At 43.9% G+C, this 24,279-nt stretch overlaps 1 protein-coding gene across 1 annotated transcript in view; it reads right to left on the bottom strand.

Annotated features, from left to right (window-relative positions):
• DIP2B (disco interacting protein 2 homolog B) overlaps positions 1–23,253 on the bottom strand; it is a 191,883-nt gene extending 168,630 nt beyond the window's left edge. Inside the window, exon 1 of the mRNA XM_082212954.1 lies at positions 22,865–23,253. Coding sequence (XP_082069080.1) covers positions 22,865–22,967 — 103 coding nt within the window. The 5' untranslated portion in view covers positions 22,968–23,253. The remainder of the gene's footprint in view (positions 1–22,864) is intronic.
• Positions 23,254–24,279: the final 1,026 nt, after the last annotated feature.

Below are 24,279 nucleotides of genomic sequence, written 5' to 3'. Positions count from 1 at the left end.
TATTCCTGCATTAAAACATATGTTTTTCAAGGCAGCTAGCCATCCAGCTGTTTCGACAGCAAGATTACAGAGAGCCTACTTATGTCAAGATGCAATACAATTCCTTGCGTTGTTTTTATACCCTGGGGACATTGACTGGGGAAAGCAGGTTGCTTGATTGCTGTACAAGTCTACAGAAAGAGCCTCATGCTGGTCACTGAGGCAGGAAATTCCCTTGTATTTCCATCATTACAAGAGTGTTTAAGGGTAAGCTTGTAAAAGTTCATAACCTACTTACCGTATCCGTTATTATGGTCCCAAAAGTTGGAAGAACTGGTGGGGAGGGAAGTGAAAATATCCCACACCCCCATTCCTTAACAGGTTTTATGCCTCACTACAACCCTAGCTTTTATGTAAACCAGTGGTTTTCAACCAGTGTGCCATGGCACCCTGGGGTGCTTTGAATGATAGTCAGGGGTGCCACAGGCAACACTGGCCTCTGTCCTTCTCTTCTTCCCTAATTCCTCAGATGCCCTCTTGTGTCTCTGCTTCCCAAAGGCATGCACAGCTGTTTGTTGCTGCAGCCCTGGCTACAAGCTCCCCTGGCGAATGGTGCCTCTGGGACTGGCCAGGGGGTGCTTCCCAGGTCCCTGTGGGGCAGTGTGAGGAGGCACTTCTATTTGGGACAGGGGGGCAGCTCAGAGACATGGGGCAGCAGTTGTGGCTGCCTGGAGGACTCTCAAGGAGAGGGGAGGAGGCTGAGGGAACACTCCACAAGGGAAGTTGTTTGAGAAAAGGTGAGAGGCTGCCAGCTCTGCAGGCAAGGGGTGACATAACTGGGCTCCTTGGCTCCAAAGGGGTGCCGCAGAAAGAATGTAGTTGGTCAAGGGAGCCATGGACTCAAAAAGGTTGAAAGCCTCTGATGTAAACAGAATGTTTTACAATGCCATTAAGTAAAGGAAAAGGGTAAAGGGACCCCTGACCATTAGGTCCAGTCGTGGCTGACTCTGGGATTGCGGCGCTCATCTTGCTTTATTGGCCGAGGGAGCCGGCGTACAGCTTCCGGGTCATGTGGCCAGCATGACTAAGCCGCTTCTGGCGAACCAGAGCAGTGCACGGAAGCGCCGTTTACCTTCCCACCGGAACGGTACCTATTTATCTACTTGCACTTTGACGCGCTTTCGAACTGCTAGGTTGGCAGGAGCTGGGACCAAGCAATAGGCTCTCACCCCGTCATGGAGATTCGAACTGCCAACCTTCTGATTGGCAAGTTCTAGGCTCTGTTGTTTAACCCACAGTGCCACCCGCGTCCCACAATGCCATTAAAGTGGACAGCTAAACAGGGTTCCACAAAACATGGAGATTTGAACCTTGAACAATGCATTCATCATCATTCTTCTCTAGGCTGTGCACCATATTCAAAGCAGTCTGGACACCAGCAACCTAAATATATGTCAGGCAATAAACAGGAAACTGCTGCCTGCACAACTTCTGTTCAGACGTTTTATACTTCCTTCTAACAGAGCAACAAAAGTTGGTTGATTTGGGAATTGTGCAGAGGTCACGGGGTTCAAGACATGTGGTCAATGAAACTAGTTCTTCCCGGTCATAGTCATACAGAGTTCCCCTCAGGAATGCTGCTTGCCCATTTCCTGAACTTTTAGATATCATTAAAAAGAGGTCTGTTCTGTAGCATATCAATCTCCATACTGTGCACCAGGGCACACTAGTCAATAAAGCTTACCTTGAAAAAAGTAAATCCACCATGTTGGATGTACCCCTCTATGCCTCTCAGACGAGGGAAGCCCTATGCATCATTTATCCCTGTTGCACACACGAAATATATGAACAGTGTAATCTCAGGAGAGGGAATTTGGAAACTGACATGTCTGGGAAACCATGTTGTAGCTTTTATACTTACAACGATATAAAGAAAGGTACTGGAATTAAGAACACTTTTTTGTCTTACTTTACTAACATTAATTTACAATAATTTCAACATTCAAATTATATATTTTGCACTGCCTTTTGATGCCTTTCCTTCTCCAAAAGTATGCAAAGCACACGTACACACACTTGGCAGAAAATCTCTGGCCATGGGCCGGCCTGCAGACTATCAAAACTACAGTTTAACTATTTAAAAAGTACAAAGCCTAAGCAAATTTTGAGTGCATAGTGCACTTGGTAGCTGCGTAAAAAGACCTATGACTCACAAGAGAAGCACAGACAGGACCATAAAACATGACTGGCCCTCAGGACAATGTTGCACTGCCCACACACAGTCAGTTCTTTTGCATGTAAAGAAAATACCAAACTGTACGTCCATGAACAATGCACAGCCTAGCCAATGCAACCTCTTTTCAGTGACAGGCAAGGGAGTAATCAAGTTTGAACTTATATGAACTGAGCCTGCTGAGCTGAGGTTCTCATCTACACTAACTGAGCTGATGTTCTTATAAAAACACCTTGGACTTCTCACTCCCTGAACATCATATATAAGTTGCCCAATTGCTCTAGGAAATTGAGAACTAGATTATTTCACATTCTCAATCAAAATGGTTCAACCTTACGACAGAAGGATGCATTTTTCCTCAAGCAGAAAACAAAAATGGTGGAAGGGCAGATTACAAATCTAATAAATGATTTAGGAATTGTTCAAAAATTGCCAAGTTCTCACAAGTAATCAAGATTTCACAGATCAGATTATTATTTTTTAAAACAAAGAATTCTGCTGAATACCAATTTGTCAACACTCTCAAAACGCTACTGGCAATTTCACACAGTTGAGTGGCTAAAGTCCTTAAATACTGATTATCTTACCTTCTTCCTTTAACTTGCCAGTTAACACTATAACCCTGATCTCTCAAGACTTAAATCTTCACTTTAATAGTAACATAGATGCCCAAAACAATCCACATGCTCAATAGTTATGGGCTACCTGCCTTGGAGAGGTCTTGTACATGTTAGCATGTAAACACAGCCAAATGCAACACAAAGAAGGCAGGACATTCATTCTTTGCTATCAGAATGTCACAGAAGTTAAAGCTCATGGTTGCAATACTGGAAAACCTAAATCAAGGAGCTGGGTATGTTTAGCCTGGAAAAGAGGAGACTGAGAAGAGATATTCAGATATCTCAAGGGCTGTCACATGAAGGGAACAACCTTGTTTTCTCCTGCTCTGGAGGGTAGGACCTAAACCAAAGACTTCAAATTACAAGAAAGGAGATTCCGACTAAATATCAGGAAGAACTTTCTGACAGTAAGAGCTGTTTGACAGTGGAACGGTCTCCCTCGGGAGGCTGTGGACTCTCCTTCCTTGGAGGTTTTTAAGCAGAGGTTGGCTGGCCATCTGCTATGGATGCTTTAGCTGAGATTCCGGCATAGCAGGGGGTTGGACAAGATGACCCTTGGGGTCCCTTCCAATAGGCTTCCTACAAAGACTGCACTGCGAAAGTCACTCATTCTCTCTTGGCAAGCTTTTCATAAATGCTTCATTTAAAAATTCAGCCTCTAGATGTCAGGTGTCCCAGCCGCAAAAACAGGATGATAATGGCACAGAGACGCCCATGACAGAAATGTAAGAATATGTTTCGAATGTGGTGATCCTGATACAGGAAGAGCTAGTCCTACAGACCTATAATAAAGGCACAGGTCAGTAATGAGACAGAAGGCACTGTGAGTCACATCAGCATTACACTGGAATCCCCGAGATTCAGTAAGACAGGATTTCACCACCACAAAAGTTCTGAAGTCCTCAGGCTCCTGTTTATGCAGGCCAGCACAACAGAACAAGTCATGCAGTAGGCCTCAGCTGCAGAGGTGAATCAAAAGTTAGTCAACCTGTTATATATGCCATATATTCAAGGCATCAATCTGCAAGCACTATGGCAAGACACGTACAACATCAGGAATGGTCAGTGGTAGCAAATCTCACATATTCCTTTTTTGCAGAGAGAAACAGACTCCAACAAGCAGTCACAGCCAGCAAAAATAGAAGCATTTCCAAATTAAATATAACTTCCGAATCTAAGCAGTCTCTCCCGAGGAATAAATAGAAAATGAAAAACATGTCCTATGGCAAACAGTTCTTGAGAAAGAAAGCGAAACAGCATTCTTATTGGTATTTCGTGTATTAAACTGAACCGGCTGCCACTGCAATTTCAGCGGACCTGATGGGGAAAGCACAAGGCTCCTGCACCTTTAAGAGTTGCCATGCAAGCTACACCTGCTGAAATTCAGTCTTCTGTACAGCTACAGTGGTGCTCCGCAAGACGAATGCCTCGCAAGACGGAAAACTCGCTAGACGAAAGAGTTTTCCGTTTGGGAGGTGCTTCGCAAAACGAATCTCCTATGGGCTTGCTTCGCAAGACGGCAATGTCTTGCGAGTTCCTGCTGGTTTTTTTTCCCCTTTCCCCCCCCTTTTTCTAAGCCGCTAAGCAGCTTATCAGCTGATCCGATCAGCAGATAAGCCGCTAAAAGCAGCTAAAAGCCTCTAAAAGCCGCTAATAGCGCTAATCCGCTAATCCTTCAATGGGCTTGCTTCGCAAGACGAAAAAAACCGCTAGACGAAGAGAATCACAGAACGGATTCTTTTCGTCTTGCGAGGCACCACTGTATTAAAGATTCATCTGGCCATTCTCGTGCTAGGTATATACAACTTTTCCCCACAGAGACGTAGAGATATAAAACATTGCCCCTATCGGAAAGAGAGAGAAAGAGAGAGCCCATGGCCAAATGCAGCTTTAAATTTAAATCCAGAAGTTCAGGTTATAAAAAAACTCTAACCTCATTTCATCTCTGTGATACGCACTAGTCTCAGGGCACAATTACTACTCATTGTTCACTGGGACAGCAAACAGTAGGGCAACTAGGCAGACTCGAAAGTAGGAAAATGCTGGCTTGGGCATTTATGCTTAAAGAGTGGTGAAGACTCCTCCTATCAGACCATCCCATTAGTGAGGTAGTTTCAGGCCTTGAGGTTTTCCTGCTGGTATTTGTCATCAGCAGAAGTTTTGTATATCGTTTAAACTCCTTGAGCTGATATTTGCTGCAAGGGGGAAAAACAGAACAAAACAAGCCCGGATGACTCTGCATGAGTCAGTGCTTATTACCATTGCATCTTGGAGCACCAATGATTAGGAAACAGAGTCATAAGAAGTCAGGACTCACAGCTTCTGTTCTGCCACTGACTCACAAGGCAACCTTTGGAAAGTTGCACAGTCTCTGACTCAGACTCCCTCCTTTGCAAAGAGATCAGATCATTCCAACAGCCCCCCGTAAGTATGTTGCAAGAATAAATGAATATTATGTAAAGTGGTTGTGGGTGCATGTTCACTATGGAAACTTATGTTTGCCGTCAGATGGTAAAAGTTCTTCAATAACAACCTCCTCCTCCTCAACACCTACGGTTAAAAAAGGTGGGCTTACATCATAAGAATTTGTTTGCCAGTTGAGAGTCCCAGAATCATGTACCAGTCGGCACATCATCGCTCTGTGGGCCTGCTGGAACATATTCTCACCCCAGCCTAGGATTGTTTCCAGTTAGGGGTCAGAAGAGGGTCTTGAATAGCCTTTGGCTAAGACAACTGCTTCCCCCTCTCCCTCGGATCAAAAGCAGTGATAGAAACTAAGATATATAAGGTACCGGTAATCACCAAATGACACCTTAAACCTAGGTTACGGTTGCCACAACAGAAAGTCTAGGCACCATTTTCTTTTATAATGAAATTTATTATTCTTGTTATTATTTTTCATTTCACTTCCACAGCACTTTATATTTTAAAGAGAAAATATCAAAGCAGTGGAGAACACATTAAAACATCCATCAAACCACCCCGAATAAAACAAATTCAAGTTTCAAGGAAAGTATTTCAAATCCTTCTCTAAGTGACATTTAGCTTTCTCCATATTTATTGACTGACTTAATTTATAGAGCGGCCACATAGCAGAAGTACGCTAGGAACCAGTGCGGTGTACTGGTTAAAGTGCCAGAGTAGGACCGGAGAGATCAGGGTTCAAATCCCCACTCAGTCCTGAAGCTCACTGGGTGACCTTGGGCCAGTCACAGCTTCCAAACCAACCTCACAGAGTCATTGTAGGGATCAACTGAGAAGCAGGGCAAACCATGTACTCCTTGGAGCAAAAGGTAAGATAGAAATGCAAGAAATAAGCTCTTCTGCTCACCTGCTTAAGAAAGTGGGACGGTGCCAGCCAGATGGAGATGTCCTTCGCCAGCGTGGTGCCCAGAGATCTCAGTGTAGTTGCAACTGGACCAGTGCCCATTGGAAATAGTGCCTGGCTAATTCCTAACACTGATGAAGAGCTATAAACAACTGAAGAGGCCATCCCACCATTATTGGAATAGGGGATCTTCTCTGGCATGAGAGATCAGAAACTCATTAAAAGGGAGAACCAGAGGGAGAATGCAAGCAGCACAAGCAGAAAGTCTTCAGCTGAGCTCTTCTTCCCTTTGAGTTACTCTTGGGCACAAAAAAGATACAGTAAAATGCTTATTATATATTACAGTTAAAAAATAAAATATTGTGCAGCACCTGATACATTTCTATACTACCCTTCATTAGAAATAACCTCAGGGTTAACAAACAAATTAAGACCAGTACTAAAATTACCCATTACAAATGGGCACCACTGATTGACCACCTACAAATGCCTTGGTGAAGTGTTATATCCTCAGCTGGCATCAACATGCAATTAAAGTAGATGCCAGTTGCATTTCTGATGGGAGGGCATTCCAGAGCTATAGCCACCACAGAAGAAGACCTACCTTGAATCACTGCCTGATGCACTTACTGGTGGGAGCACCAAAAGGTCCTCTCCTGCAGATTTTAAGCCCCAGGATAGTTGAAATACAAAGAGGTGCGTTTTCTGAAGCAATCTGAGAACAGCACACCCATCAAGTTTTGCATTGTGCCATCCTGAGATGGCAGTGGCCTTTAGGTTTAAGCTTTAGCATCCTTAATTTGTAATACATTATGAGGCAGTAGTTGTGAGTAAGTAAGTTCTAGGCTTTCCCAGCTGTACTGCTTTAAAAACAACAACAACATGCCCCTGTATATCTCCAGCTTTCTGTAACAGAATTAAGGGTTTCTGTTACAGCTTTGGAAAAGTATCTTATCTCACAGGACTGATGCAGAGATTGAGATAGCACCTACAGAGTGCTTTGACAATTCTAAAATGCTATATAAATGATAAGAATTATTCTACCACAATAAAACAGCAGAGGGGCTTGCAAAAGGATGCTCCATCACCTTTTCAGAAGTGTTCAAAGCAGTTTACTTGCAGTTTTACATAATCCATGCCCAAATCCTTTCTGATAAGCCAGCACAGTCACTTATAGGCTCCAACACTGGGAATACTTTCATTACCCCTCTTCTCCATAGAGAAGTCATGTATCTCCCCTCCCCATCCCCCATAATATTGAGGGTATAAGGCTTCTCTTTATGAGGCTCTGGGTGTGGGGTTGGGAGTTCCTTCTGTAGCGTCTCACTCTTCTGCTTTCCATCTCTACCCCATCCAGAAAGCAACATGAGGTTAGGCTGCTTCTTCCTCCCCATCTCTCTCTGTCTAGGTAGCAGCTGCCAGGACATTACCCCGTTCGTTTCTACATGGTTCCATCCTTATTTCAGACATTGTGATATATTGATATATTGCTATGTTTAGCTGGTGATATATCAGGATGTTGAAAACCCGATATTGCCCAGCCCTACTTTTTAACAATAGTGATAGGTGGTGATAGGTTGAAGTGAAGAGAAATCATGATTTTGCTGTGGAGGTGGGATTCCAAGGGTAATTCCTGGGTTACAACTCAGACTCTTATCCTCAACACACACTCCCTATTGAGGAGTGTTCAGACATATAAGCTAGGCGCCAAACCCTGGCTCATTTAACCAGGGTGAAATCAGCCCTGAGTGCTCACTGGAAGAACAGATCCTGAAGCTGAGGCTCCAATACTTTGGCCACCTCATGAGAAGAGAAGACTCCCTGGAAAAGACCCTGATGTTGGGAAAGATGGAGGGCACAAGGAGAAGGGGACGACAGAGGACGAGATGGTTGGGCAGTGTTCTTGAAGCTACCAGCATGAGTTTGACCAAACTGTGGGAGGCAGTGGAAGACAGGAGTGCCTGGTGTGCTCTGGTCCAGGGGGTCATGAAAAGTCGGACACGACTAAACAACAACAACAAGAATCACCAAAATGGAATGCCTAGTTGCCATTTTGGAGCCAGATGACTCAAAAGGCGTATTTTTCAATACAACTTTTTGGTTCCTGAAATCCATTCTGATTGTGCAGGTAAAATAAAATGGATAGAATTCTACAGGATGTGGTGCTAGTGTGTGATCCCCACGCATGCACCTCCAGATGGTGCCAGACGTCAGGTGCCATTCTGGCATCCGGGCATCTTCACTTGGTTGCAAGCGGCCTATAGCCAGGTGCAAAATGTGTCTGGCAAATTTTGAGCGCTGCTCTTGAGCTTCCAGAAAATGCTTAGGCAAAACTACAAGGGCACTGCTTGACTGTAGTGCTTCCCATCAGAAACATATTTCTACACACCCTTTTGTCATACAGGCATAATAAAATATCTAGATTATTGCAACGAGCTTCATATCTAGCAGAAATAAGAATCTGCTTCGATTGGATATTGTTTGCACACAATTGTGGCAGCACACAACCATTCTGTGCTACAGGTTCCCCGGTTAGAGGGCTGCTCTAGTGCTCCCTACTTTGTTCACAAAATGAACAACTCTTCCTGCTCCGAACACAAACGCACCAGCATCTGCACAAATTCTGCCACCACCTCTTACTTCTCTGAAGATTCCCAACACAATAAATTGCCCTGGCAGGCAAGCAACCACAATCCAGATTCTTTAGTGAAGACACATGGATAAACAAAAAGGAATGAAGTCACTTGCTGAAATACAGTCAACCACTGTCACCTAGACAGGCTAGCTCATGTTTAGTCTGAAGAGTAAACAGGAACCTTCACTCCTACATGATGAAGCAATCACAAAGCAACAATGACCTGGAGTGTTAAGCTCAGGGGAAGCCTGCCAGCAACGGGAGTGTGAACCAGGGTAGGGCACTGGTTGTGTCTGGATGTTTGAAAGTCAAGTTTGAGTCCTCACACAGCTATGAACCTCACAAGATAGCACTGGGCAAATCAATGCCCAAGTCTGGTGGTGTGACTAGAGATAACTATTTTTTAAAATTACACTGAGCACCTTGTGAAGAAGGAGGGAGGTCAACATGAAAAATGCTGAAGAAGTATCTGAAGAAGTGTGCATGCACATGAAAGCTCATACCCATAACAAACTTAGTTGGTCTCTAAGGTGCTACTGGAAGGAATTTCTTTATGAAAAATGCTGTCAGGTTACAGCAAATGACCTTGAACAAAGGAACACCTACATACAGTGGTACCTTGGGTTAAGTACTTAATTCGTTCCGGAGGTCCGTTCTTAACCTGAAACTGTTCTTAACCTGAAGCACCACTTTAGCTAATGGGGCCTCCCGCTGCTGCCACGCCGCCGGAGCACGATTTCTGTTCTCATCCTGAAGCAAAGTTCTTAACCCGAGGTACTATTTCTGGGTTAGCGGAGTCTGTAACCTGAAGCATATGTAACCTGAAGCGTATGTAACCCAAGATACCACTGTACTACTAAGCAAAGAAAAGCCTTTCCTCCCAGCGTATTATTTCAGAACAAGGTTATGGATTCACAGTTTTATCAAACTCAAAAGTTTCCCCTATCCCTTCAATACACTTTCATTTGTTGTAGTTAAGCTGTTCATCATATATGGCAGTGGAAGCAAGCTTGATACTGACAAGCGAAGCTTCAAAAGAACCAGAAACCAAAAGCAGGAGAAAGGAAGTGGGGCAGCTTACCTTGAAGCATTTGGGGTTCCCAGCCCTGCATGACCAGAGCTTCACAGTAGAGTTTCAGAAAGGGAGCACACGATTCATGGACTGCTGATCAGCGTGGCAGTCAGAGGATAAATGAGCACTACTCACAAACTAGTTGCTTCTCGAAGAAAGCCACTCCCTACATCAGTAGGAGTTGTATGGCAGATTGGAGAATTCATGCTGAAGGGCGGGGTGTAAAGGAAATTTATGACCTAGTCTAGGAACACTGAATCGTTCCTCTGCCCCTAAAGTGGGTTATCATTTTGTTCTTTCTTATCATGCCTGACACGAGGGCTCAACACCATAACAACCCTCCCTCTCCAGCCCTGGAGAACTAGGTAATGAAGTAAAAATGAATGTATGCTACCAAGTGTATGGCAAATAGCAAGTATGGGAGAGGGGGGAGTTCATTGTGATTGTGGGGAAAGTTAGTCCTTTCTTCTCCTGCCATGGTATACACACAAAAGTTAGGGCTACCAGCAGATTCGGGGGGGGGCATTGTTGGGACTGCAACACTTGATGAAAGGTTTTGGGTTTTTTTAAAAAAAACTCCCCACAGCCCATCTTGAATCTGGAAGACAAACCCATTAGTAACTCTATGCAACAGTAAATGTTTCATTTAGCATCTAGTTTGGCCCTTCACATTCTGTGACAGGAGCGGCTAAACAATGGTCCTGCAGATGTTGCAAAACCCCAACTTCTATTAATCCTCATCGTGGTCATTGATCAGGGATGATGGCTGTTGCAGCTCAACAATATCCAAAGGTCCACAGCTTTCCTATCACTGCTCTAGGATTTTCAGAGTTGTATGTCTACTACCATCACCATTAATAGGATTCCCCTTGTTTATTTTATGTTGCTACATATGACTCCTGCTTCAAGGCTAAATTGTGCTATCAAAGATATAAGGGGCTTGTTTCCTTTCTCTATCTTCCTCCATGGACCTGTGATCATTTCTTTTTAAAATTGACATTGAGAGGGTAGGATACTCTATCTCAGTCTGCACTCCTTTGCTTTCCCAAAGTGAAGTTTTCATGGTTGGATTTCTCTATTCCCCCCCCCCCATTCACCAATTCCCCCCCCCATATTTATTTATAATTTCACCCCCAAAGAGCTAGAATACTGAGAAGGGCCAGGTGCAGTGGTGTTTTGACCGGATAATAGATGTACACATACACAGTCCAGACCACAGCTGTGTGTATTTGGAGGTCGGTTATGACAGTAAGTCAGTCTTCTTGACGGCCTTTCTAAAAATGTATGTGCGGCATAGAAAGCCACATCCTGTTATCTTTTTAAAAAGTTAGGGAAACCCCAACATTTATAAGCAGAAAATAAGCATTTTTCTTTTTTAAAAAAATAGAGAAAAACAACAAAGACTATGCTAGAAATGCCACTACTCCCAAAATAAAGCAATAATGGAGCTATGCATTTATATTATGGTAGCAGGGAATGACCAGCAATTAAAAGAATTCCTGAATATCAGTTGGTAGATTGTGCGGGAACTAGCCAACTTTAGGGGTGGACACCAGGCAAGAATGGGTCAGCTGGTTTACAGTCAAATCTCGGTTCCCGAATGCCTCCATTTTGGAATGTTTTGGTTCCTGAACACTGAAAACCCAGAAGTAAATGCTCTGGTTTTCGAACGTTTTTCAGAAGCCGAATGTCTGCTGCGGCTTCCGCTTGAATGAAGGAAGCTCTTGCAACCAATCGGAAGCCGCACCTCGGTTGTTGAACATTTCGGAAGCCGAACGGGCTTCTGGACCGGATTACGTTTGAGAACCAAGATTTAACTGTACTTGGTTTGGGAGCAAAACCCTTAACATTTATCAGTTATTTGACGCCACATAGAATCTAGAGAGCTTCACATGTAATTAATTCAGGAACCTTTACAGCCTTATTGAGTAGGTCAGTATTATTTTCTACATATAGCAGATAGATTGCTGAAGAATTAAGCTGGGCCTTATGCTAATTGCACCTTTGAAACTTGTGCTTGAGACCCTCCTCTTTCTTTTAACTCTATGAGCCCCCACCCCCAGGGCCCCCAACCAAGAATGGAACCACAGCACAGAGCAAATGTGATAGTGGTGGTGGTGTTTTTTAGCTGTTAAAAATAGCAGGGAAACGTCAAACACACCAGAGATCCAATCCATATCAGAAGATTACACAGCCGGGTTGTTTAAAAAAAAAAGAGAAAGGTAATTCCCAGAACAGAATTCAAAGGCATGGCAAAAGACATGTCTAGGTTTAACTCCAAAGTCACCTAGCAAATTTATGTAAGAGGTGAGATTTGAAGCAGTTTTTCTGGATCACAACACAATCTTATAGCCACTGTGCTGTATAAACTTTTGCTGTAATGCCTATCATAAGGTCCATGACGAAGAGGAGCTCCCTATCCCTTCACTGAATAGACAAAATGGCTACAATGCCAGCAGCTTGTACATATTCATGGCACCCTTTTGAAGACACACCTATGACGGGACTGAAAACTTGGGTTAGTTTGGCCTCGCCTATACTTGCCACACAAATCCTGTTGAGAGAAGCTCAATCTCAAAACTGCTGCAACTCAAGTAAGTGTAGTTTAGGACTCCCATGCAAACCGTCTTAAAAGACAGCGTACCAAGAGGCAAGATTTCCTAGATTAGATGGATGTTTAAAATCCAGGGTTATCATCAAGTGACCAGGAGATGTACCTCATTTCAACACATCAGTACTGTATTAGAGCATTCCAGGTCTACATGAGTAAAATGAAGTGTCTGGGAAAGGAACATGCTGGATCATGTCACAGAACTGTACTTATCATAAGCAGGCCTCACCTATGAACGAGGAAATTACCTTACAGACTGTACTGCATGCAAGCACATTATAATTACAGAGATAGCATCACCAAAGTGTCCTTCCCGACTTGGTAGAGCTGTCCATAGAGATTTGATGCTTCCCACTTCTCTCTCTCACTTAATGCACCTTACTTCTCAGGGTTTGAGTTTTCTTTACGTTCTTTAACCTTAGGAAACTGTCCCATTTAGGGGCACCAGGGCTGCTAGATACTACTGTAAGCCAACTACCATGTCGGAGATACATGAGAGAAAGCAAAGGGAAGCAGCATATTACAGAAGAACTTAACACACGTGATATGCAAAGCACCACAACTTTTTCCTTATGAGAAGATCTGAAGGTGTTATTGACATCAGTTTGCCTCAGATATGGCTGAAATAAGAAGTCATGTTGGTTAAGGGACTGCTGTTGAAAACCGGAACTCTGTGTCAGTTTCTGTGTAATGCCTGTGTCTGTCTCATCTCTCTCTGTGTCTGTCTCATCTCTCTATAAAGCATAGTTAAGGAAACACATCAAGCAGCAGCATCACTTTCTTAGCTTTCCCATCTAGTTTACCCCAGTGGCAGCCAATAAAAAGTGAAGCGGAAGCAATGAAATTTATGGCATGACATCAGTGTCCCATGTTTCCTTAACTACATGCCTTACAGGGAAGAGGAGGGGGGAGACAATATGAAGATGCTGTTTTCAGCAGAAACACTTTAATCACCATTCCGACTTTATTCCACCCAAATAACTCAATAAACACCGGCATACACACTTTTAAAAAACACCCTTTCCCCCCCTCCATGTACATGCCCTTTCACATTAAGTTCAGTTTCACATTATAAGCTCAAGTCACCATAAGGTCACTGCAAAGCAATTCCCATTCTGAAAAAAATGATAACATGTTCACATCTGGGAAACATTCACAGCACCAACAATTCAGGAGCAGGCCTAGGATGTACTTGACAATTTCCTAAGTGACTATGTATATAAAGTTTTTACTGGAACTGACCAAAGCACTCCTTTTACCTTTGCATGGCATTGTTTGATATTTGAAAAATGAATTTATTTCTTTTTTTAACGAAACCGTGCATATAAACTCCTCCTAGGGTGATCTTCAGTACAGGAAGGCTCGTAAGACTTCAAGACAAAGTTGGAAGGGGCCTTTAGATGTGCTGTGATAACAACTTCCCTTGGGATGCAGCTCACTATGCAACCGTTCCACCTGGAAACCAATTACATGCATGCACAGCCATACCTGAAGACAGCTTCCTACTGAATATGTTTGTCTTGCTATTGGGATTGTAGCGCCATTTGTGTTTCTCAAGCTGGTCTCTGACTGTAATAAATTTCATGTTTTAATCCCAGCAAGCATTTGCAGCAGGGGTCGGCAAACTTTTTCAGCAGGGGCCGGTCCACTGTCCCTCAGACCTTGTGGGGGGCCAGACTATATGGGGGGGAATGAACAAATTCCTATGCCCCACAAATAACCCAGAGATGCATTTTAAATAAAAGTACACATTCGTAAAAACACCAGGCAGGCCCCACAAATCACCCAGAGATGCTTTTTAAATAAAAGGACACATGCTACTCATATAAAAACACGCTGATTCCCGGACAGTCCGCAGGCCGGATTTAGAAGGCGATTGGGCCAGATCCAGCCCCCGGGCCTTAGTTTGCCTACCCATGATTTACATGTTGTAAATCTAGCAGACTCCTTTCCTGCCACTAGGTGTAAAGCCAACAAGCACCCTAAAGCTAATAGTCAATTCACCTTTCAAAAAGAAACACACTACATAATGAGGGGGAAACATATTGACCTCAGAAATGTTAGGAACATATAACACATTCCCCTCTTGTTATTAGGCCGCTCCAGAAAAAAGGAGTGTGGCCTGGGAGGAGGCTGATTTCTGCTTGGACCTGCACCAAATACTTTGCCAAAGAAGGTAACACTTTTCTGACTTCACATGGTGTCAGGACAGGTTAAGGACACTGTGCTTTATAAAATCACCCTTCAGATTGGCTACTACACCAAAGTGGCCAGTATAGTTATGAGAGAAAATGAAACTGGACATATTCTAATCTCGCTCAGGACAGCTCTCTGTGTAGGGCCACATTCTGCAAAAGCCACAAAATATGGGACTGGATGCAGAATTCAGATTCTTAAGAGTATCAGCTCACATTTATTTATTCTTAAACTTTCCAGTCCTTAGAGATGTGTAGATATGCTTAGAGAAAATGTATGGACAATGCCAACTAAAATCTCAGAAGCCAGAGAGATGCCAAACTGAGACTGCAATCCTAGTCACATTTACATGGAAATAAACTAATTGAACGCAGTGGTACTTACTTCCAAGTAAATATGAGTAGCATTGCACCAGGGACTGAGGCATGGTTGTATCGCCTTTCGCTTTCTACCTTTTTTATATTGCCCTGCATTGTGCTTTGCCTGTCAATGGTCTGAAAATGAGAATTATGCACAATAAAATAAATTATGCAGATTTACATAATTTATACAGCCTGTACAGTTTGGTTTCCCCCACAAGTGCAGTATTTCTCCTGAATGGAGATTGTTAATTTGTTTAGCAGAGAGTACATACAGCTCTGGCAGTGGCATATTCTACGACTAATAATGTTTTGTAGTTGATACTGACTGGACCCAAGGAGCACAACACAAGGAGGGAAATACTGGTTTTATTTTTATTTTATTTCTCTATTTCAGGTGAGGCATCCCAGAGTGGTTGCCAACACTACATTTCAGATGCTGGCTGAGAGGAAAGCAGAAACATGAAACCTGTCTCATTCTTAACTGAACTGGAAGGGAAAACAAAGAAGGGGGGGGGATCAATACTGTGCACACAGGTTAAAGACATTAGCTTGTTAAAAACAGACCAGAAAATACAAAGCATTTCTCACTGTTAGTATTACTGGGTGCTAAAGTTACAGGGAGGAGAAAAGGAACCACAAAGGGAGAATACGCTCAGAAGGAAAACAGCAGCCAATATCACAAAAGTAGCAAACAAAAGTAGCAAAACATTTTTAAAATGCTTATCGTCATGTGTTGAAAACCATTAACAGGTCTCAAATAAAGCTGTTGGAGCAACAGGTGCAGCAGAGATGCCTATCCTGCTTCATGGAAGAACATGCACCCAAGAAGCCCCAAAACTCACTTTTCATGGGCACATTGACAGAACACTCTCCAAGGCAATGTGGTTCTCCTCCTATAGAGAAGACAACTAGGACTACTGCTTCCTCTGCAGTCATTGGGGATTTACAAGGCATTGCAATCCCAAACCAAAACAACAGGATACCAGCCACATGACTCACACTGTACTTAACACAAATGTTAACGGTACAGCGCTGCATCCTAAGTAAGGTCTACAGAAGTACTTAACAATGTCCAGCTTTTGCTCATGTGAATGTGCCTACTAAACAGGTTTAAAAGGTAAAGGTAAAGGGACCCCTGACCGTTAGGTCCAGTCATGACCGACACTGGGGTTGCAGCGCTCATCTCACTATATTGGCCGAGGGAGCCGGTGTGCAGCTTCCAGGTCATGTGGCCAGCATGACTAAGCCGCTTCTGGCAAACCAGAGCAGCGCATGGAAACGCCGTTTACCTTCCCGCCGGAGCGGTACCTATTTATCTACTTGCACTTTGACTTGCTTTCGAACTGCTAGGTTGGCAGAAGCAGGGACAAAGCAACAGGAGCTCACCCCGTCACGGGGATTCGAACCACCGACCTTCTGATCGGCAAGTCCTAGGCTCTGTGGTTTAACCCACAGTGCAAGAGGGTATAAATCCCATCCACTTTCATTACCCTTTCACTTAAGACATTTGAGTCTTTTGCTTACCACATACGACGTCTATTTAGCATTACCAAAACAGTCGGTTCTTTGCAGACTCCCAATGACCCCAGGCGCCAACTCAACTCCTGCAATTCCCAATGAAGTAGAGAAGGATGTGGGGGAAGGGGGAATCTCTAATACAAAAGCACTTTGGGGTAGGGTGGGAGGTTCAGAGTGAGCTCAGCCTCTCTCTCTTGCTAATGCTTTTCTCTCAGCAAGTTGCTTTAAGTCAGAGAGCCTCTTTGGGACAAAAACAGCTGGGGAAAATTGGGAAAAGTTTCAGCTCTGTTCCTCAGCTTCATACAAAATCTGTGATGAGCGAGTACTGAAACACAGGCCTGCTGCCATCATGTCTAACTAGGCTTCATATTTTGTGGACATGGGACCCAGTATTTTTTCCTCAATAGGGCACAAATTTCAGCTATCACAGCATGTATAAACAGAAATCCGGTCAAACACATATGAGAAGGACAGACAGACAGTCTGGGATTTTAAAAAAAATGTATGCTACAAGCAATTTTTTAATAGTTGGGGTGGTTGGGGAGAAGCACACAGGGCCTCAACCATATTGATTTGGGTCCAATAATTCTAACAGAACTGGAAAAAGTAACCTATCTAGTCCCCATAAGATCAAGCAAATCATTTGTGATAAAAATATAAAGCAGCTGGGGATCCAGAGTTTCCTCACTCCTAAACTTCTGGATCTCCAGATAAGAAAACATTTTAGAGGTTTTGTTGTTTTTTAACAATCCCATCACAGTCTAGCACCCCTTCTCCTTTTTAGAAATGAAATGAGAGGCAGGTGGCTGCTATCATAGCCTAGTCAAAGTCCTAGCTGGGAACACCCACAAAGCAAACAAATTACCTCACCGTGGGGAAAAAAGGGAGGTAACTGGGGACAAAACTAGGTGAAAATATTCCTTTTAATCTGCGCAGAAGGAAGATGGAACGTAACCCACCATTTTTCTCCTGTAGTGGACATTGTGCTGGGTGGTCCTCTCTATACCAGTACCACATCCCAGGCACTTCTTGGAGATACAGCCTGCTACCACAGGCCTACCGCCCTCCATCTGGGGTGGGTGCTATTATATCGTCTCCTTTTATTATTTTTCATTTGGGCTATTTGTATCTCAACTAACAATTTTCAATGATAGATAAAAGTGGCATAGCTCAAAGCACCAGTGGAGTGGGGTCACACGGCCTCGCAGTAAAAGATATTAGGCTTTTTTGGGGGGGGCAAGAAGTGGATATGGCAGAGGTGTATAAAATTATGCATAGTGCAGAGAACATTGATGTGCTCCTCCAACATCCTGCTATCATGCGCTACACAACATCGGCCCCCACAATCTCCTTCAGAAGTAGGCACCTCTGCAGTGCATTATTTAAAAGTTGTAGTGATAGCTGCAAGCTTGGACAGTTTGGTTTCTGTCAAGGCTGTCTACCCCTCCCAATTGGTGAAACATGCATGCACACGCACGCACAGACAATGTGTTTTTGGGTTATTTTTTGGTTTATTGGTTCAGTGGCAGGCACAGAGCTGCCTTTTATTGGGTGGAAGGGGTTCTGAGCGTCAACATTTGTTATGAAATGGGCATTTCTTTTGAGCCAAAATTGCTTAGCATCTGGTTGGCCAACATGGGAAGATGATGCTGAACTGGGTAAACCTCTGATCCAGCAGGACCCCCCCTTATGTCCTTAAATAGCTGGCTGCCACTGGACAAAAATCTATGCCATATTAATGTATTTTCATCTGCACCCATTTTTATAACATGACAAATTGAAGCAAGTCAATTTATTCCTTGTGAAATTTAAATACATCATTGCCTACACTGATACCAAGAGGTGTTTAGTTCACACAGCAGAGGCCAGATACATGTTAAAGCATCTTCAAATAGGCATCAGTAACTGATAAATAACTAATCAGAAAAAGACCCTTCTTGGTGATTAAATCTAATGCAAACCACTGAGCAAAATATTTATTGAGCTTGTACCATATGATTCCTCTTTCTCTTCCCCTCCCCCTCCAAATCTGCTCCAGAAGGTGACCCAATACTCCTGAGCAGATTTTGCAGGATGATTTTTTTTTGGAGGGGGGTGTTCCTGTTAGATTTCACCCAAAGTGGGTTTGCACCACTTTAACTATCATGGCTGCCTCAAAGAATCCTAGGAATTGTAGTTTGCTAGAGGTGCTGAAATTCCGTGGTAGAAATCTCCAGCTCTCCTTCCAGAGCTTCCTGGAAAAGGAAAGGGACTGTTTTATTTGACTGGCTTAAAACTGAAATATAGATACTCCTAATGTGAGTTAAAGAACAAACACTCAAACAGGATAGATTTTGAACCTATCACAAGCCAACAGCATGTGACTGCCAATGCGACAGTCCAAGAAGTACTAATATGTACTAAAATGCAAGGCATGCAGGTAACATTATTTGCACATGCACACACGTCCCTACACAAACACATTTTCATAATAAATTAGTATTCTTGCTGGGCAATGCTGAGAAAGTACTGCAGTGATCTGCAGCTTCAAAGCGTATCAGATTCAGATGCTGCATAAACAATGCAGGATTTCCTAAAAACATAGAACAGTATAGGTTGAACCATGTAGAAATAGTTGAGTTTTTTTAAGCCTAGGGTAAAATGACACACGCTGCAGAAAATATAAAAATGTCTTCCCAGCAGTTACAAGCGCCAGTAAATTCAGCAATTTACAATTCTCTCAAAAGGGCATAAGAGGACATTCTCTGTCATTACTTCATATCATCAACATTCACCAAAACTTAACAGCAGACGTAATAACAAGGTATACTCTTACATTTTTTTATGAACTTCCCTAGAAACTGGACTAAAATCCCCTCCAGAAATTTTGTGTGCTACAAAGTGACATATCAAAGTAGCTAAGAGTGACCTTTAAAGGCCTGAAGCCTCCAAGGAGGTTAGTACCATTATGGAAGCCTGTTGTGGTAAGTACATTGATGAATAGGGTCCTAAACTAAGACTTAACATAACACAAATTTCCTACTAATTTCTTAATGAGAAAAAACCCCAACGTGATCAATGAAAGGAACGGCAACGCCACTTTTAAAAGATTAATATGCTACTTCTTCTATTCATAGAACTTCTGCCAGAAAAACTTACTAATACAGTGTGTTTACAGATCAGAAAAAGGCTTGCTTAACAAAGCAGAGCAGAACAGGATTTTGGAATATTCTCCCATGGTTTTACTGATCATGATCCAGCATGTGGAGAATATGATTCTACATGTAAAGAGCAAATTAATTGTACAGAAATAGAGCTCGGTTTCTGAGTAACTCACATAGAAATACCTACGATATCTGATATATAAGGCTTTGAACTAAAAAATAAAAATCTTAAATTTGGCCCAGAAGCATATAGGCAGCATAATTAGCCAGTAATAGATGTTACTGTTGTACTAGTGATTACAAGTACTCTGCTCCTTCAGAGGAAGTGTAACCACATCCAGAACAGACAATTGACTAGTCTGTAGTGCAGGACAGGCAACTGACTAATCTCATTACTCCAGTTAGGTAGGTATATACCGTGAAGTAGAGATGTTATGGTATGAGGGCATCTAGACCATATTCTCACCATACACTATATGACAATTCAAGTGCTCATCTCTTAAGTTTCTGTGGCCAAGATTCAAACAGCCATTCATTTTTTTCAGTGTTTGCAAGTGCACTTTGTGTTTCCTTAAGCAGTCATATTATGAATGACAAAAAAGATGCAAAGGAGCAAAACAAAAGCAGTTTTTTTATGATATCATTGGTTATGTCTGCTGCTGAAAATAAAAAATTCTACTAGGCAAGTACAAGCCCTTGATCTAATCAATGTAGCTCTTTGGTTGCAAACCCAAGTAACTTATCCCCAGTAAGATAATTCGCAAATAATTCCTCTTCTGAAATAACTCACAATGCGTTCATGATGAAAAAGCAAAGGATGTACACAAAAGGGGCTGGCAACTGATTTCCCCTCCTAAAAATGCCCTGTAGACATAATCCCTAATGTTACACCAGAAAGAGAGAATGTATACCCTGTAAAAATGACATCTCTTATTCCTCCCCCTATGCAGTCAGTCCTTGTCTCTCAACTTCAACACACAGTGTCTTCTGTTCTGCAAAAACCATCTATGGGCGTCATTTTCAAGAAAACTGAGGACAATAGCTTAACAGCCAGTGTGCAGAAAGCTCAACATGGAGACTAAAAAAAAATGCAACCACAGAAAAGAAAAGAGGAAATGTGCCATTTATGGCTCAAACACAATTTAAGGTTTTGTTTTTAGCATAAACAGGAACTTTCTGTTAACTGATTACAGCTGCATGAAACAGCTTGCACAGGTCACATGGAAAATACATTATGCTCCCCCCACCCCTCATTGTTATCCGAGACTCCTCACCCACATGTACACCTCATAAAAAGCAGTTGATTTTTTCCTTGAAGGAGCTATTAAAACCCATAAGATGACAGGGAACTAAACAGAAGAGGAAACCATCTACAGAAACACATTAAAATTGGTACATTTACATGATATAAAGGGCAAGGCAGAAGGGGGGGAAGGGAGCGAGCATCAGGTCAGTCTCTTCCCTCAAACTGTAAGAAAGGCTTAGAGCTCTCTCTCACTCATACATAGAGCAAGCTACCCAAGGGCATTTGAAAAAGGGGAGATTTACTACTCCAAGACAGCTCTCGTAGCCCCTTTTCAAAGGACAGAGCCATGGAAATATTTCTAAACAAGTATTTTAAGCAAACACAGATTTTTTTCCCCCATACCTACTGAACTGTCAGGCTTGGTGGAAAGTAGCAAATCAGAAGAAGGCCAGATGACAGATAAGTGTGTAACAGAAGGGTGGGTGAGGGATTTTATATTACAATAAAGGATCCAAAGGGGATCTGATCCAGAAATGGAGAACCCAAGCCCCATCAGCTCAGTCACACTCTCCCCACACTTCAGTGATGCTCACTGACAGGCACACTGCTGAGGAGTCAGAAGGGATGCCCACCCTACCCCTAACGTGGGTATCATTTGCACAATGCATGCAGTATTTTAAACAACCAAGGAGAAGTACATAAAGTGCAGCAACAACCCATGCATGCTATAAGGCTGAGCAACGGGCTACAGGGAACCCCCACAGCTCAATACAATGTTTAGCTTTGTGCATTTGCAGATGTCACCAAGACCAGCATCTACCACAAGCCAGGGAAGATTCAGAGACGCTTCTGCACCCCAATGGATTACAGTATGAGCAAGGTGGCAATGAGGTAGCGGCCTACCCATTTCCACTGACTAACAGTGGCAAAGGGACTGCAAAGAAAGAGAACTTAACAATGTAAGTGCTAAGGTGCAAGCTTCAACTCACAATGAAGTCACACAGGGGGCATGTGAGTGCGGATGGGGGGGGAGGGAAGGGAATGAAGGAGGAGGAAATCTCTTGTGTGCCTTGGGAAAATTAATACAGACTAAGGGAAGGCAAAGGAGCAGAAGTAAAGGAGCAGAAAATGGAAATCTCTCTCTCTCTCTCTCACACACACACAGAGAGAGAAATAAAGAAAAGGAGCAGAAAATGGGAAGCACAACAGTAAGAAACACCATAGACAGAATAATTGCCACATATAGGAAGACCAAGGATATAGTTTGAGTTCCTCACTTGCAGTTTTATAAATCATTTATTGTGTCAACACAAACCGAAGTTATTAATATTGCAGTTGTTGTATAAGGGGTTATTATGGAAACTAGTAACATTTTGGAATGCAGAAATATAGCAAATAACCAAGCCATCAATTCTAGCACGTGGGGGGGGCACCACCTTATCTAAATGATAAAATTCGATATTTGAACTACTGATAATAATAATTGTATTATAAACTGGTATTGCTACAACGAGGCTATTATTGGATTGTAGTTGAAAGCCAATAAAAAAAATGAAAAGCACACGCACGCAACACACTTAAGAAGAATTAAGAAACCCAAAGGCTCGTTTGCACACTCTCTAACAGCTCCATGCTAACCCTAAACGAGGAAGAAAACGCCATTATCTAGAGAAGGGGGAAACGGGAGGTTGCAAAGAGCGCAGGATTAGGAAAAGGAGAGAAACGGCCCTCTTCTCCTTCCTCCTCCTCCTCCGCCACCACCACCATCACTGCCCCCAAAACCGAAGGGGGGAAATGCCCTCTGCTTAGCCAAACAGGGGGCGATCGATGGAAAGGTGCCAGGAGAGGGAAGGGAAGGGGAGAAGGGCTCCGATCCCCTTTCGCCCTCTCTCCGTTCCCGCCCTGGAAAGAAGAGGCTCACCTTCCGAGAGCTCCAGCTCCAGCTCGGCGAGCTGCTCGCGGACCTCCCGGGGCAAGCTGGCCGGCGGAGAGACGGCGCCGTTACCGCCTGGCGGCTCAGCCATGATGGGGAGGGAAAAGTGGCCGACTCCGGCGGCGGCGGCAGCAGCGGCGGCGGCTCCTCCTCCTTCCTCCCCTCAGCGCTGAGGGCTCCGGATCCCGCCGCGCCAAGCAACGGCGCCCGCCGCCATGGCCGTGCTCCTCCTCCTCCGCTCTCCTCCTTCGCCTCCGAGCGCCGCCGCCTCGTCCTCTTCCCCGCAGCCGAGCTGAGCCCCGGCTAGGTCACATGGGAAAGGCGGGAGGCGGGCAGGCCCAGCCCGGGCTCCGGCAGCAGCAGCAGCAGCAGCAGCAGCGGCGCCGCCACCACCGCGCGAAGCGAGCGAGCGCCGCCTCAGGCAGGGCTAGGCCTAGCCGTCGAAGGCGCCACGGCTAGCTAGGCCGCGGGCGACCTCCGCTGGCCGCCTCGGACAAACGCGCGGCGTTCGCTCGGGCCATGCTTCCCTTCTGAAGAAAGCGCTTAGCATTGGTATGGCGCTTGTGAGGCATTTCCAGAAGCTTCCATATCCTCCCAACTTGATGTAAAATATTGGGGTACCGTCGCCCACGTGACGCAGTGCAAAGTTTCAATGGGAATGCCATCAACTTGTTTTTTCAGGGGGTGGTCAGTCAGACCCCTTCATATATTTTATGGGGGCGTCAAAGTCCCCAGAGCCCCCAGAAGATGGGTCCTATGCCTCCAACATTTCTCCAATGAAAATAAGGACGTCCTATTCAAGAAGTGCATTTTTCTAGAAAAATACAAGTTGTTAAAAAGTTTGGCTCCTACTGTAACAACAACACAAAATAGGTTCTGGTACTGCATGCCGTTGAGTAACCCCCTGAGAAAAAGCACTAGGGAGAGGAGGAGGAGCTTTTTTCTAGAAAAATGGGTGCTGGTAATGACCATGAAGTTGTTACAGTAAGAGGCAAACTTTTTAACAGCAACAAAAAATAGATGCGGGTGGCGCTGTGGGTTAAACCACAGAGCCTAGGACTTGTCGTCGGTGGTTCGAATCCCCATGACAGGGTGAGCTCCTGTTGCTCTGTCCCAGCTCCTGCCCATCTAGCATTTCAAAAGCACGTCAAAGTGCAAGCAGATAAATAGGTACCGCTCCGCCGGGAAGGTAAACGGTGTTTCCGTGCGCTGCTCTGGTTCGCCAGGAGCGGCTTAATCATGCTGGCCACATAACCAGGAAGCTGTACGCCGGCTCCCTTGGCCAATAAAGCCAGATGAGCACTGCAACCCCAGAGTCGGTCACGACTGGATCTAATGGTCCCTTTACCTTTTTACTGTGTACCCTTGAGTAAGCCCTGAAAAAAAGCACTAACTAATAATAC

The sequence above is a fragment of the Podarcis vaucheri genome (assembly GCF_965113315.1).
Source record: "Podarcis vaucheri genome assembly, chromosome: 2".
In the NCBI taxonomy this organism is placed as follows: domain Eukaryota; kingdom Metazoa; phylum Chordata; class Lepidosauria; order Squamata; family Lacertidae; genus Podarcis; species Podarcis vaucheri.
The sequence above is the reverse complement of the archived record's forward strand: the minus strand, read 5'-3'. Positions and strand labels throughout refer to the sequence as shown.